Raw genomic sequence first — 14,145 nt, 5'->3', positions numbered from 1 at the left:
TACATGCAGGTTTGAAATGTGTTTAGGAACTATTTATGCATAGCTTAGCTTGAGTGTACACAAACTTTTATACAAAAAAACATTTTAAATGTATATGCTGTTCAGTTTGGTTAAATTGGTCACATTTCTGATGCTTAATACAGTTTTTTGTTTGGTTGGGGTTTTTTGGTTTTGGGGGATTTTTGATCTGTATTTATTTATATTACCTAGTAAGTCTTAAGAACTGCTTTGTGGAGTAAGAGGAAAATAAGAATCCCTTCCTTGCAAGTTAGTGCTAGTGAACAAAATGCCATCTGACCTAGTGTTCATTTTTCTTTCCACGTCTAATAAGTTTATTGTGTGTGACTTTTGTTCTTAAGAAAGCAAAATGTGTTAAAATATTTAAGCCAATGAACCATTATTTAGGCGCTTCTGCCCTCCTTGCTTTAATTACCTAAGTCGTTGTACTTTTTTTAAAGTCTTTATGAACGTTTATCAAAATAAGTGATTTTTATGCCATTTTATTTAATTTTGATAGTTGACTTAATACTGTGTGGGCATTCTATTTATATAGCACACCACAATATATATACACTCCATGGTTATACTATATTATTATACTTCTTATCTTCATTGGGGTGATGGTTTTGTGACTGTATACATATATCAAAATTATATAATTATACATTTTAAATATGTGCAATGTATTGTATATCTCAGTATAGCTGTGTATCATACATATGCACACCTTTTGGTAGTTAGAATAGCTGCCGTCTTTCAGAGGTATGCTTTCATTTATTGTGATTTGGCTTTGTTTTTTGTTTTTTCCATTTGTTTGGTTTTGGCTTTTGTTTCTACGTTTCTGTTTTCTCAAAAGTGGTCATCAGTGTAAATACTAAAACTGAACTAGTCTTTTGAACTATTCTTTTTGTTTGGTATCAGACACCGGCCATGTTCTGGCATACCTTTATTCCAAAGATTAAAAACACCAGGAATGTTGTCAGGTTTTTAGCAGCACAGCCTTAAATAAATAACTAAATTTGACTATTTCTATTACTAAGAGGAAAGGGAAGACATCCTGTGAGGTAACTCATCTTTATCTTTTTATAAATAACTTTTTCTTTTCATTCTTCTTAAAGTTCTTGCCAGGTAGAGGAGAAAATGATTTATCTAGTAACCCAAATGAGTAAACGCAGACACATGTTTTTTTGTGTGTCTTGATTTGGTTGACTCTAGAAGCAACCCTCCTGGAATATATTCTCTTATGTGACATCATTAGGAGAAAAAAAACGTTTTGCAAAAAAACTGGGTTCACAACAGAATTTTTCCATGTTGTTGCTTTTATGTGCAAGGTACGTTCCAGTAAAAGACTTGAAATTGATGTTAACAATTTTCTGTTTATAGATATACAGAAAATATTTTAAGGCATAAAATCTGACTACAACTGGATTAGTAAAATAAATAGATTGATTAAAAACTTGGTCTCAAGTCAGATTCCCTATAACAATGCATGTGATTGCCTGGCTAAACTAGATAGTGTGGTTAAAAGGTAACCTAAGTAAACAACATAAATGAATATTACAGTTCATAAAGTGAACTCTAGCCCTGGTGAAAGGTTGCCTACAGTAGAAAGTTCCTTGAGCATGTAAAACTTGTTGGTGTTCTTTATCTATTCCCGTAGGTTTTCAGATTGTCTTTTGAGGAGGGTGTATAGTTTCAGTATCTTTACTCGTTCTTTAAGCTTCTTGTATTTACCATAATGCTGTTAACAATGCTCCAAAACAAAAATAAACAACCACAGCAGCAAAACCATTATGAAAGCCTTATTCTGGGTGATGGTAAGATAGGTAGAGTCCTACTCCTCTCTTCCTTCTTTACCTCCAAACCCTGTACCTGCATTGTGTCTGCAAAGGGGCAGAGGTGAGCGGAATCCCAGCTCTCAAAACACCAAACCAAGATAAAGTGACTCATCTAGACCTCTAAAGAAAAACTGCTTTTGGTTGTAGCTCACATGGACCAAATTCTAACCTATAAAGAGACAATTTTTTGTCCCTACCCTATAGGTGACCTATGAATGCGTAGTTCATAACACTTTTCCACAAAAGTTGTCTGTATGATTTTTTTCAAATAATGTATTTATCCTGAAATTCGTGAGCCATATTCAGTATTATGCCTTTACATTTCAGTCGCACTTTTTGAGTTATTTTATTCATTAAAATTCTTCATACTTTTGAAATAAATATATATGCTAAAAGTTTGTGTTGTGTCTGCCAAACATTCATCACATATGAACTTTTAGTAAGGCAGGAAAGTTACTTTTGGATCTTAAAAGCCTGTGTGAAAAGTACAAGGTGTCCTCCCACCCCTCCCCCTCCCCCATGTACTTCCTGATTCAGCACTACTTTGGTACAGAGAGGTTTAAGAGTATCATGCTGTACTGACTGAGCTAGCCAGGCGCTCTTACCAGACGTTTTAGATTAGATACAGTCCTGAGACTAACATCTCCTTTGTGAAGAAGTGAGATTATAGGTGGGTTTCTAAAGGACTGTGGAACATATTTAATAACAAAATACTGCTTAGCATTATATCCTGCCACCCTAAAGAGACAAAATCCACATTTCAGAGTTTTAGTTTCAGAAAGATGCTTTAGATATATTTACATTTAATTATCTAAATCTAAATTCTGTAGTTTTAATTTTAAATATCACAATTTTAAGTTACCAGGAAATTAATAGTTGTACTGACCCAAAGATAAGAATTTTTAAATTTTATGTATTAAATTAGATATCAAAAATTCTTTTCCTTCCAGCTAAACTAACGTTTCCTTTCAAATTCACTGGGAAGAGCACCTTTCCAAAGACTTAAATTGAAATTAAATATTCTATGATTTACTAGGAAGTCAAATTGGTTATGCTCTAAACAAGGAAGAGGAATTAACCTCTTTCCAAACTATGGAACAGAACTTTCTGACAACTGCTTTGTTTCTAGTTGGCGTTGGCATATCTTACTTTGTGAGGTAATTATATCCCCATTCAAACAGAAGCGTCTTTGTCCTGTCTTTACTCAAGAGAAAGGAATGCCTTCTGCGCCTTCTGCCCATGCATGTGTCGCTTCAGTCTCGCACAGATGGGTCTGGTAAAGGCATCCACACATGGCCTTGGCCACACAGTGTGTCATTTTACTACATATCCCGCAGGCTTCTTTTTCGGTTCATTTAACATTGGCACATTAGTGGCTTTATAGTCACAGTTTTACTCTGGAGTTAATTATTTTGGCTGGGGAGGGTTGGTCTATAGCACCACCTCTTAAGGACTCAGGGGCCTGAACTCTGTTGGTTGTCCACAAAGTCTCCTTACCTTAGTGGCTCACATTCCCTCCTCATATGTGTATATACCTTTAGGAGCTTTAATAAGTCTAACTGCTTCTTTGAATATTCAAATCATTTAAGTTTCTTTCCAGAGGATTTTAACCCTTTCTGCCACTTTACTTTTAAATTATTCTTAGGGAATTATTTTTACTCACTTTCCTCGTCTCTTTTTTATGACCAATCAATTCTTTGATTGGTCATATCAAAGAATTCTTAGGAAAAATATTTTTTTTTATTTGTCATTTTTAAGTGGTAATTTTTATATAATTTTTTATCGTATATCCTTCTGAAGTCTCATTAAAATTATTTTGTCAAGTATGCCACAGTTGTCAAAGGCACCAAATACAAACAAATAATTATGCTCCATAGACATAATAAAGGATAGGCCTGTTTTATGATCTGGACTTCTTTATCTCAATAGCTGTGTGAGTCACCTAATGGTATGCCTCCATTTTCCTAGCAGTAAAATTAGAGTAATGCAATTTGTAAAATTTTGAGATCTTTGAATGATAAATGATGTTTGCTATACTATTATTATTTTAAAAACCATACATGTAAAATAATATGTCTTCTGAATTTGTATATATTTTTCCTTGAAGTTAATTAAATGTATGAAAGAGGATCTAATTATTTATAAATACCAACGTTTACATAGTAAGTGGAAATATTCCTAAGAAAGAGTGTTAGTAATAGCTAAAACTTAGTGTGCTCCAAGAACAGTTCTGAGCCCTTTAAACATACCTTAATCTTCATAACACCTTTATAAGAGAAGTTCTAATATTAACCCCATTTTACAGATGAGAAATCTGAGACCCAGGATTTTTCCTATCAAGTGTCCAAACCAGGATTTGGGCCCAGTCAGTCTGATTCCAGAGGCTGAGTGTCCTCTTAACCACTGTCCTAACTGTGCTAGAATACCTCCACAGCAGGGACCTACCTCACTGCCTTTAGAGCTGACCCATTCCAATGTCAGATGTGTTCATTTAAAAGCTATTCTCTAACTGAAGTATTCAGGAGTAAAATGATAGAATGTCTGGCATTTGCTTTAAAATATTTCATTAGAGGCAGAGATGAAACAAATTGTTATACTAAAAACCGTTGAAGCTGAATGATAAGGACATGAGGTCCATTATGCTATTCTCCCCTTTTGTGTATGTTTGAAATTTTTCTAAATAAGGAGGTGTTTTTTAAAAGTTACTCTCTATATTAAGCTAAAAGCTTCTAAAGGATTTTAGAATCTAATTGTTTGTTTTAATTTTGGGTTTTTTTCTGTTTAATGATAGTATGTTATGTTCTCAGAGTGATGTTCAGATATTTGACTGGCCTTTCTTATACCATTTATTATTTAATAAATTACTGTTATTCATTAGTGTTCTTTGTATTTCAACAATGAAAAACAACATTCATTTTCAGAGTTCCATGTTTATGCATTTTATACTGTACAAATACCTGGTTTTTGAGAGGGCTTAACTTTGTCCAAACTTGTTTGAAATCATTACACCTAAACACACATTTAGCATAACTTGTTTTTGTTTTCACAGGAGCCAAGCAATAAAAGAGTTCGATCTCTAGCTCGGGTCACATCCTTGGCAAATTTAATCTCTCCTGTAAGAAATGGAGCCGTCAGACGATTTGGTCAAACCATACAGGTAGGGACAAGTAATGTAGTGAGGGGACTTTTTATAGAAGCCTAAAATTTGCATTTTCTTTGAGTCATACAAACAGGTTTGTACTATTATACTTAAACATAACTTTCCTTTTTTGGAATATGCTGGTAAGGCATATTGTTGCCGGAACAATATTTATAAAACCTCATTATATTAGTTTGTATCTTATATCAAAGCAAGATCTTGGATAGTTTTTATTCCCAGAGAGAATTTTGACTGATAAATACTTTAGAATACTGCTAGATAGAAGCTTGGATAAATGATTGTTTTATGCCTAGGGAAATTCTCAGAACCTTGCTTTTAATTTGTCTATTTTTTTTTAAGAAAAAAAAAAATAATTCCTGTATCCTCCAAACCTTCTTCTCATTCACCTCTTTCTTTTCTTTTCAGTCATTTACCCTTCGTGGTGACAACAGATCCCCTGCTTCTGCCCAGAAGTTATCCAGCAGATCGACAGTCCCGGCGCCCGCCAAAAGGAGAAGCAGTGCCCTGTGGTCGGAGATGTTAGACGTCAGCATGAAGCAGTCTTTAACCTCCAGAGAGATCAAACGTCAGGAGGTGTGCCACGCTCAGTAGCAAGACCATGTGTACTGGCTTAAACTAAAAAAAATAGACCCTGATTCTTAAACATATATTTTGCCAGAAGAATAGCAAACTAATGCCTATGGCAAGATAAACTTGCATTTTTGTACTTGAGTGCCGTTCATAACACATGCTGAGCAGCACCTGTGATGGGGGGTGGTCATCCAGTTGAACAACTCGGATGGGGTAGCATTATGAAACCTACAGCATCCTCTAATTTGAGATTCCATTCTGAATTACAGTTTTCAGACTGAGTCACTTTAAAAAGCGCCATTCAAAACGACAGTTAAATGGTAAATATCAGTTGTATATAGTTTTTGTTTCTCAAAGGGAGGAGTGATCTATGATGTTTGCTGGATTTTTTTTTAGGCAATATATGAAATGTCCCGAGGTGAACAGGATTTAATTGAGGATCTCAAGCTTGCAAGAAAGGTCAGTAAATAACTTTCTATCATGTGCCATAGTTTTTAAAAATTACATTTCACAAATTCTAAAGGATGATTTTCTTACCTTTAGAAGTTGAAAAGTAGAGAATATCTACTGGTGAATACTTCTTTTAGATGAGGTTTATTAGATGCATCTCTTCAAATATGAATATCAGTAAGTCTATTTTGGGCTTAACATATACTTTAATTTCTTTTATGTATAAAATAAAATAGAATCCACACTAGTTTTACATAGTTAGTCATGCTTGCATTCAAGTACAGATCTCTCATCATGTTTTATTTGCTTGATCTCTTTGTGTGACACATTTCTCCCCTCTGACAGGCCTACCATGACCCCATGTTAAAGTTGTCTATTATGTCAGAAGAGGAACTCACACAGATATTTGGTGATTTGGACGCTTATATACCCCTGCATGAAGGTAAGATATGCTATCTAATTTTCATAGGATTCTGAACAGCAGTAATAAGTAATTTTAAATCTAAACTTATAACTTAGTGCTGAATATTTTTAAAATTTTTATTGAAGTATAGTTGATTTACAATATTATATTAGTTTCAGGTGTACAGCATATAGTGATCAAGATTTTTTATAGATTATACTCCATTTAAAGTTACTATAAAATATTGGCTATATTCCCTGTGCTGTACAATATATCCTTGTAGCTTATTTATACTATACACAGTAGTTTGTACCTCTTAATCCCCTGCCCCTATCTTGCTCCTCCCTGAATTATTTTTTAAATAAACCTATTATTGGCATTTCTGCTTCTTTACACTTCAGATTTGTTGGCAAGAATAGGAGAAGCAACCAAGCCTGGTGGAACAGTAGAGCAGATTGGTCACATTCTTGTGAACTGGGTATGTAGCAAGTTGTTGCCTTCAGATAGGTTTATACAGATGTGCCAGACTTGTCATTTGTGATCAATATCACATTGATTTGATCCAGTTACTGGATTCTAAAATCAGATAAATAAGGCATTAAAAGTGAACAAATTTATATAGCTGTAGGAGTTACAGTCTCTGTTTAAAAAATATTTCATGAATGATGCAGTTTCATTTGTTTTAAGAATATGTTCCTCCTTAGACAGAATTCCCACATTATATACCATCAATTATCTGTTTTATTCTCTCAGTTAACATTTGAGTGCCTGCCAGATGCCAGCCACTGTTCTAGGAGGGATGACTAGGGATTCAGCGATAAAAGATAGTCTCTGCATTTATAGTCAAGTGAGAGAACAGTCAGTAAATAACCAGTCTCAAGGCTGGTGAAGAATGTGAGAGAGGAGGGCTCAGATGTCCTGGGAATACAGGAGACCGGCTCGTAACTGAGGCTGGGGGAAGTAGGAGGCATGAGTCTTTGTTTCGATTTAGCCATATTAGGGAAATTGAAAAAGGGCATTCTCAAATTGGCCCGAAATACTATCCAACCCCCATTATCACCTGCAGGAGAATTTTCACAGCTTGTTAAAACTTTCAAGAATAGCTATAAGTATTCTTTGGTAAATTTTATGTTGGTTTTTCAAATGTTAAACTGATTCTGAACTACTGTGATAAACCTCAAAGGATCATATAATAAGCTTTTGATAAAAAAAAAAAGAATAGCTATAAGTTTTGTGTTTTGTGTCCACAGTCTTACTAATGGACTAAATTGTAACAGGAACTCATTATACTTTGTTTTCTCTTATTACTCTTCAGTTGCCAGGCTTGAATGCATACAAAGGCTACTGCAGTAACCAGCTGGCAGCCAAAGCTCTTCTTGATCAAAAGAAACAGGATCCAAGAGTCCAAGACTTCCTCCAGCGATGTCTTGAGTCTCCCTTCAGTCGAAAACTAGATCTTTGGAGCTTCCTAGATATTCCTCGAAGCCGCCTCGTTAAATACCCTTTACTGTTGAAAGAAATTCTTAGACACACTCCAAAAGACCACTCTGATGTTCAGCTTCTGGAGGAAGCTGTAAGTAGTCCAATAAGTGATTCTTACGTTTTTCTAGTTTACATATTAGCTTGCCTGAGAAAGATATACAATGATACTCTCACACTGTCTGCATGTTGAATCAGCACAGTGAAGTTTTCTGTAGTCATTTTAAGTTCTCGTATGTTACTGCACTGTGCAGTAATAAAGAGGTGTGTAACACATAACACATTTTATATTTATATTTTAGTTAGAAGACTGGATTCTAATCTGATCTCTTCTATCAGCTAGCTGTGTGACTTTGGGCAAATAACCCATTTGGCTGAGGCTGTAAAATGAAGGGATGGCTGAATTACCCGATTTCTAGAGTCCCTTCAGGCTTTAACATTTTATCATTTTAATGTGACATTTTAGTTCTGTAGGGAAACAGGATAAACTAATATGCTGAAAATGCTACATTGATTTTTTTTTGTTTATTTTTAGATATTGATAATACAAGGAGTTCTCTCTGATATCAACTTGAAGAAAGGTGAATCGGAATGCCAGTATTACATTGACAAGCTGGAGTATCTGGATGAAAAGCAGAAGGACCCTAGAATTGAAGCAAGCAAAGTATTGCTTTGCCATGGGGAACTGAAAAACAAAAGTGGACATGTAAGTGCCTTGGGACACTAACATGAAGTGAGCCGCTACTGCCCTTCTCCCACTGGTTAATTTTTTTCCACATTGATTATGAAGCAGGTTTGCAAAATAAACTCATCACATACTGAAAGAAGGTAACTGGATTTTATGTTATCATCTTTGGTAAAGCAAACATTTGGTTTCTGTCATTACCAAATAAGTTAAATGTCTTGGTGGAGAATCAGTAATCATTTATTTTTTAGTTTTGAAGCATGAATCAACTTGTTTGGCTAGGGGTTTCTTTCTGAATAAATTATTAGTTTTATGATGTTAAATAAAAAAGCATATCCTTCAAAAAAATTTTTTGAAGCGTTTATAGTAATAGTAGTTTTTAGCACTACTAAACAAATTTTTGCAGCAGATTGAATGAGAGCAAACTTATTTTTTAAATCTTAATTACAAAGGTACCTGCTAGAACTAAGGATAAGCATGGGATGGTATTTTTATTTCATTACGTGCTTTTCAGAAGCCCAATTTGTAAGTTGAGGTTCTTTTTTGGAAAGAGTTAATCTTTCATCTCTGATTTCTATCATGAGGCCTCATTGTTCTATAAAAGCTTAAATTTACGTGGGACAAAACAGAACAATTAACATTTTTACCAGCTTACATTTTTAAATTCTCCCCCTGTTAGAAGACTGTGGTGTATAGTCCTGGTGTTTCCAGTCACGTTACCACCAACAGTCAGGTCTTTGTGGTGCATAGCGTTTGCTCAGCTGCTGCTGAATCTAATGTTACACACGGATAAAAAAGTTGCATATAGGGCTTCCCTGGTGGCGCAATGGTTGCGCGTCCGCCTGCCGATGCAGGGGAACTGGGTTCGCGCCCCGGTCTGGGAGGATCCCACATGCCGCGGAGCGGCTGGGCCCGTGAGCCATGGCCGCTGAGCCTGCGCGTCCGGAGCCTGTGCTCCGCAACGGGAGAGGACACAACAGAGGGAGGCCCGCATACCACAAAAAAAAGTTGCATATAGTCTGTGATGACAAAAGCTCTCCAAGGAGAACATGCATAGCTTTAAAATCACCATTGTTATGAAGTCATTTGTAAGGGGGATCTTAGTAAATCAATTTGATGAAATTAGTAAGATCAAATCAAGTTGTTTTTACAATGGATTTCAGTCACTTAAAGTCACAAAGTTCCATATTTAGGAAACATTTTTTTTCTCATTTCTCCAGAAACTCTACATTTTCCTGTTTCAAGACATCTTGGTTTTGACTCGGCCTGTTACACGAAACGAGCGTCACTCCTACCAGGTTTACCGGCAGCCAATCCCAATCCAGGAGCTGGTCTTGGAAGACCTGCAGGATGGAGATGTGAGGATGGGAGGGTCCTTTCGAGGGGCTTTCAGCAATTCAGATAAAGGTAAAAATACACGCTTTAAAATAGTTTCAATAATCATAAACTCAGTTTTAATCTTTAAGAATTCTGTCCCCACACAAAAAAAACTAAAAATGAAATGGGTTCCATCATCCTATACCTATTACACTTCTTGAGTTGGCAGGTGCTGTGCTGCTCTGACACCAGCACATGTACCTGATAAGTAACATCTAGGCACTATGTAATGTATCTGCCTAACAGATGTGCATGCTGTATAAATACTAGCACCCATATTTACTTTATCTAGAATAAACTTTTTAAGTCTGATTTCCATTTTTTAATTTTTCTTTTTCTAGCTAAAAATATCTTTCGAGTTCGCTTCCAAGACCCCTCTCCAGGCCAGTCCCACACTCTACAAGCCAATGATGTGTTCCACAAGCAGCAGTGGTTCAATTGTATCCGAGCTGCCATGGCCCCTTCCCGGCAGGCCACCAGGCCCTCCGAGCTACAGGGCTTGCCGGAGCCCCACGAGGAGTACGGAGAGAACTGCCCCCCTGCCAGCAACGCCAGGGCCCAGAGACGGGCATCCACGGCATCCAGCATGACTCAGGTGGAAGTTAATGGAGACGCTTCCGAAAGTGGCACCCCGGTGCACACAGCAGACGACGCTAAGGGCACGAAAGCGCCCCGAGCCCAGGCTGGCCTCCGAAAAGCCAGGGACAAAGCCCAGGTCGGTGGCAAGCGGAAAGAGACACTGGTGTAAAGGAAGCTCTGTGGTAACCAGGGGAGAGACTTTATTTATAACTGTGTACAGTTGTTCTTTCTTGTAATGTGAGTATGGGAGCGTTGCAGGTTACTTAATACCAGTCTTCACATTTTCTGTTTTTGGTTGGGTTTTGGTGGTTGTTTTTTATTTTTTAATTTTTTTTAATGGCAGCTAGAGATATATATACAGATTACTGTTAAACTGCAGTCTTTTTTTTTTCCTCAGATCATCTAGAACATGTAAGTCTGGTATTTTTAATCAAATGAAACACTTATGAAATGGGTTTTCTCATCATTCTGCGTTCATCATGACTTTTTAATACCAATTGTGATATCTATAATATTGGCCAAAGCTTAAAATTTTGCAAATACCAGGATTTTACCAGTGTTTATTTGATAAACTTTGCATACAGAATTTGAAATTTTAACATTGGCATCTAAGATCTACTTGGAATATGTTTGTAATATTTCAGAATTTATGTTGAAACATAAGTTCCTTGGAAAAACAAAACTTAATAGGTTTTCCATTTTACCAACTGGAATGCTTTTTATTAGTTTGTTTTTCACTGCACATTCCTCATTTTTCATTGATTTAACCTGCCAATTATTTAATTTTTTCATTGTAAAGTAGTTTTTAGTATTTGCTTTTATTTTTTTACTTTGATGCCTTTTCAAATTGGCATGTCTTTAGTGTTTTTCTTCCTTGATTAAAAATTGTGTGTGTGTGTGTGTGTGTGTGTGTGTGTGTGTGTATTTTTAAATCATATTAACTTTACCAAGTGAAATCAAGCCATACTGTTTTTGAGCCAGTTAAGAAAATTGCAATTTTTAAAGTGTAGTGTTTCTGGGTTAGAACATACATGAAATGACTCAGTATATTCTGGACTACTGAAAGAAAACCACCTGAAGGATTTCATGGAAAGTTAATATTGTCTGAAAAGCAAGAGGGAAGGAAGTTGGCTGGTAATAAGTATTAAAAAAAAAAAAAAAAAGAGGGAAAAAGAGTGTAGTTTTGTCTTAAAGTAAAAAATGTCTGGTTGTGTCAGACATTTATGAAAGATAGTAAAAGCTAAACTTGAGAGTGTGTAGTAAGTTGTAGAAGGCTTGAGGGAAGTGAACTGTATTTGCCTTGGTTTACAATACTTGCAAATAATGGGTTTGAAAAGAAAATGTGTTGAAAATTTGACCATATGAGATCAGTTTTGGCAGATGTATTCATAAAAGACTGGTGAATCTTTTGCTATGAAATGTTTCTGTTCAAATGAGATCGTAGTCTTTAAGGCGGGGGGGGGGGCGGCTAAAAGCCCTGTGTCATGGCAGATTTGTAATGGTGATCAGCTCAAGTAAATGTTGACTATTATGTGAACTATATTTGGCCAGTGGGAATGAAAATTGAAAAAGGCTGTAAATAGTTAAATCCAAATGATTTCTCTGTATAAATGAATTATACAATTAAAAAAAAAAGTAACACACATAATCACCCTTAAAAAAAAAAAAGGATTGGCCAGTGGAAATGAAAATTGAAAAAGACTGTAAATAGTTACATCCAAATGATTTCTCTGTATAAATGAATTATACAATTAAAAAAAGAAAGTCACACACATAATCACCCTTAAAGGTTTCTTGGCTGGTAGATGTTTGGGGGACGTTTGCCATAATGCGTTGGTATAGCAAAGGAGGTGATGGCAAGCCTCACAAAGTTCTTTAAAAAGTCATAAATACTTACACCTTTGAAATTCATTGAAAAGTAAGAGAAAGATTCAATTAGATCAAGTTTTTTGAATCTTATTAAACCATTTAGAACACACAGAAATAGCAGTTGAAGACAGCTGAACATCTGGCCACTTTCTGGATACGATAGTAAAGCTATTAGCAAAGCATCTTCATTAATTTGATTAATTTCAGATTTTAACTTAGGTATCTCAGGTTTCTAACTCTGGAAGTTCAGAGTCAGTAGTGTAGATTATACCAGTGGTTGTGATCTGAAAAATCAGCAAGATTTCTAATCATTTCTAGAGATGTTATAAGATACAGTCTCTTCCAGAATTACCTTGATCAGCCTCAAGTTGTAGAAACAATAGTAGTTCTAATATTGTTAATGAAATGATGTTTTACTGAAAACTCTAGCTTCCTTGGGTTCGCTCAAGGGGAAAAAATAAGACCCAGAAACTGAATAATTGTGTAGAATGAACACTCTTCATAAATTGCATCTATATTTGAGAACATCTGATGATTTAGCCTAGTAGTTCTCAATCCTGTTTGGGCATCAGAGTCACGAGGGGTACTTTGAAAAAAATAAAGGTAACTGGGCCTCACCCCCTAGCTCCCCTCCCCCAATTCCCACACCTGTTTCACTGAGTCAGTATCTGGGGGGGTGGGAGGGCTGATAATTTATATTCGTAAACACTCCCCCCTAGTGATTCTGATAACAGTGAATTCCTTAGGTCAGCACTAAGTAATCACTGATCTAGCCAGTAGCCATTATGTAAATGCTATATAGTAAGTACTGACATATATCTATTAGCTTCTCAGTTTGCCTTTAAACTCTTCAGAGTCTGAGTTGAAGTAAGTACAGTTTTTCTTTTAACTTCTTTCCATGAGTGTGTTTGTATATTTTGAGCAAAGGGTAGTCTCTCTAAACTGAGGGCTCAACCTAGGATGTGTGCACACAGATGGGAGGGGAAGCTCGGGCATCTGGATTAACTGTCAGCCAGTGGGACGCCAGTGTCACTAAATCACCCTTGAATCTATTAAGACTGGCATTTCCTCAGCTGATCCAGGAGACGACTCGCCATTCTTGTACTGGCTTAGCTCTACTTTATGTTTAGTGCTTGAGTAAACATGCAGACAGACCCAGCACAGTACTTGGTTTTCTACAGTATATGTATGGCTAACGCTAATGTTACTGAATTCGTTTTACAGCCATCTGCAAATGCCTGGCTAAGGCTCCCATCTGTCGGTCTTGATGACTGAGATACAGACCAAAGTGGGCATCTCTCCAGTTCTCTTCCTTATTAGAACTCCTGCCTGTCCCTAAAGGGGAAACTGGTGGGTAGTATTGCCTGTAGAAGTCCTGGGATTCAAAGTAGGTGATACCTCAACCTGCAAACTTGGGCTTTTCTTACATTAGCGAACACCCTTGAAAGAATCACATTCCTTTGTCCATTGAAGCTAATACCTGTGAGAGGAATATCCTAGCATAGAAAATCTCCCTCAGTCCTAGAGTCTAGAACTTCCGAGATCAGAGGAGTTTGGGGTTTTGCTTGCATATTTGAGCAACTCCAGAACCAACTGCAAGTCTGAGGAACTTACAGATATGGTGGTTTCCTCAGGTCTCATGGTACGTAATCTTATTTAGCATGCGTGCTTTGAGACAATGGGAGCATCCACTAGGGTAACAATTAAATGTTTAAATCCATAGCTTCAAAATGAT

The 14,145-nt window shown here is 36.2% G+C and overlaps 1 protein-coding gene across 3 annotated transcripts in view; it reads left to right on the top strand.

The window, feature by feature from the left end:
- NET1 (neuroepithelial cell transforming 1) overlaps positions 1–12,170 on the top strand; it is a 53,311-nt gene extending 41,141 nt beyond the window's left edge. For all 3 annotated transcript variants that reach the window (XM_024129660.3, XM_055087855.1, XM_007103146.4), the window contains 9 exons: positions 4,888–4,995; positions 5,404–5,571; positions 5,965–6,027; positions 6,364–6,460; positions 6,823–6,899; positions 7,737–7,994; positions 8,436–8,606; positions 9,806–9,992; positions 10,304–12,170. In XM_024129660.3, the coding sequence (XP_023985428.1) occupies positions 4,888–4,995; positions 5,404–5,571; positions 5,965–6,027; positions 6,364–6,460; positions 6,823–6,899; positions 7,737–7,994; positions 8,436–8,606; positions 9,806–9,992; positions 10,304–10,710 (1,536 nt within the window). In that variant the 3' untranslated portion in view covers positions 10,711–12,170. The remainder of the gene's footprint in view (positions 1–4,887; positions 4,996–5,403; positions 5,572–5,964; positions 6,028–6,363; positions 6,461–6,822; positions 6,900–7,736; positions 7,995–8,435; positions 8,607–9,805; positions 9,993–10,303) is intronic.
- The last annotated feature ends 1,975 nt before the right edge of the window (positions 12,171–14,145 follow it).

This window comes from Physeter macrocephalus, chromosome 11, assembly GCF_002837175.3.
Source record: "Physeter macrocephalus isolate SW-GA chromosome 11, ASM283717v5, whole genome shotgun sequence".
In the NCBI taxonomy this organism is placed as follows: Eukaryota; Metazoa; Chordata; class Mammalia; order Artiodactyla; family Physeteridae; genus Physeter; species Physeter macrocephalus.
This window is presented reverse-complemented; position numbering and strand designations above follow the sequence as displayed.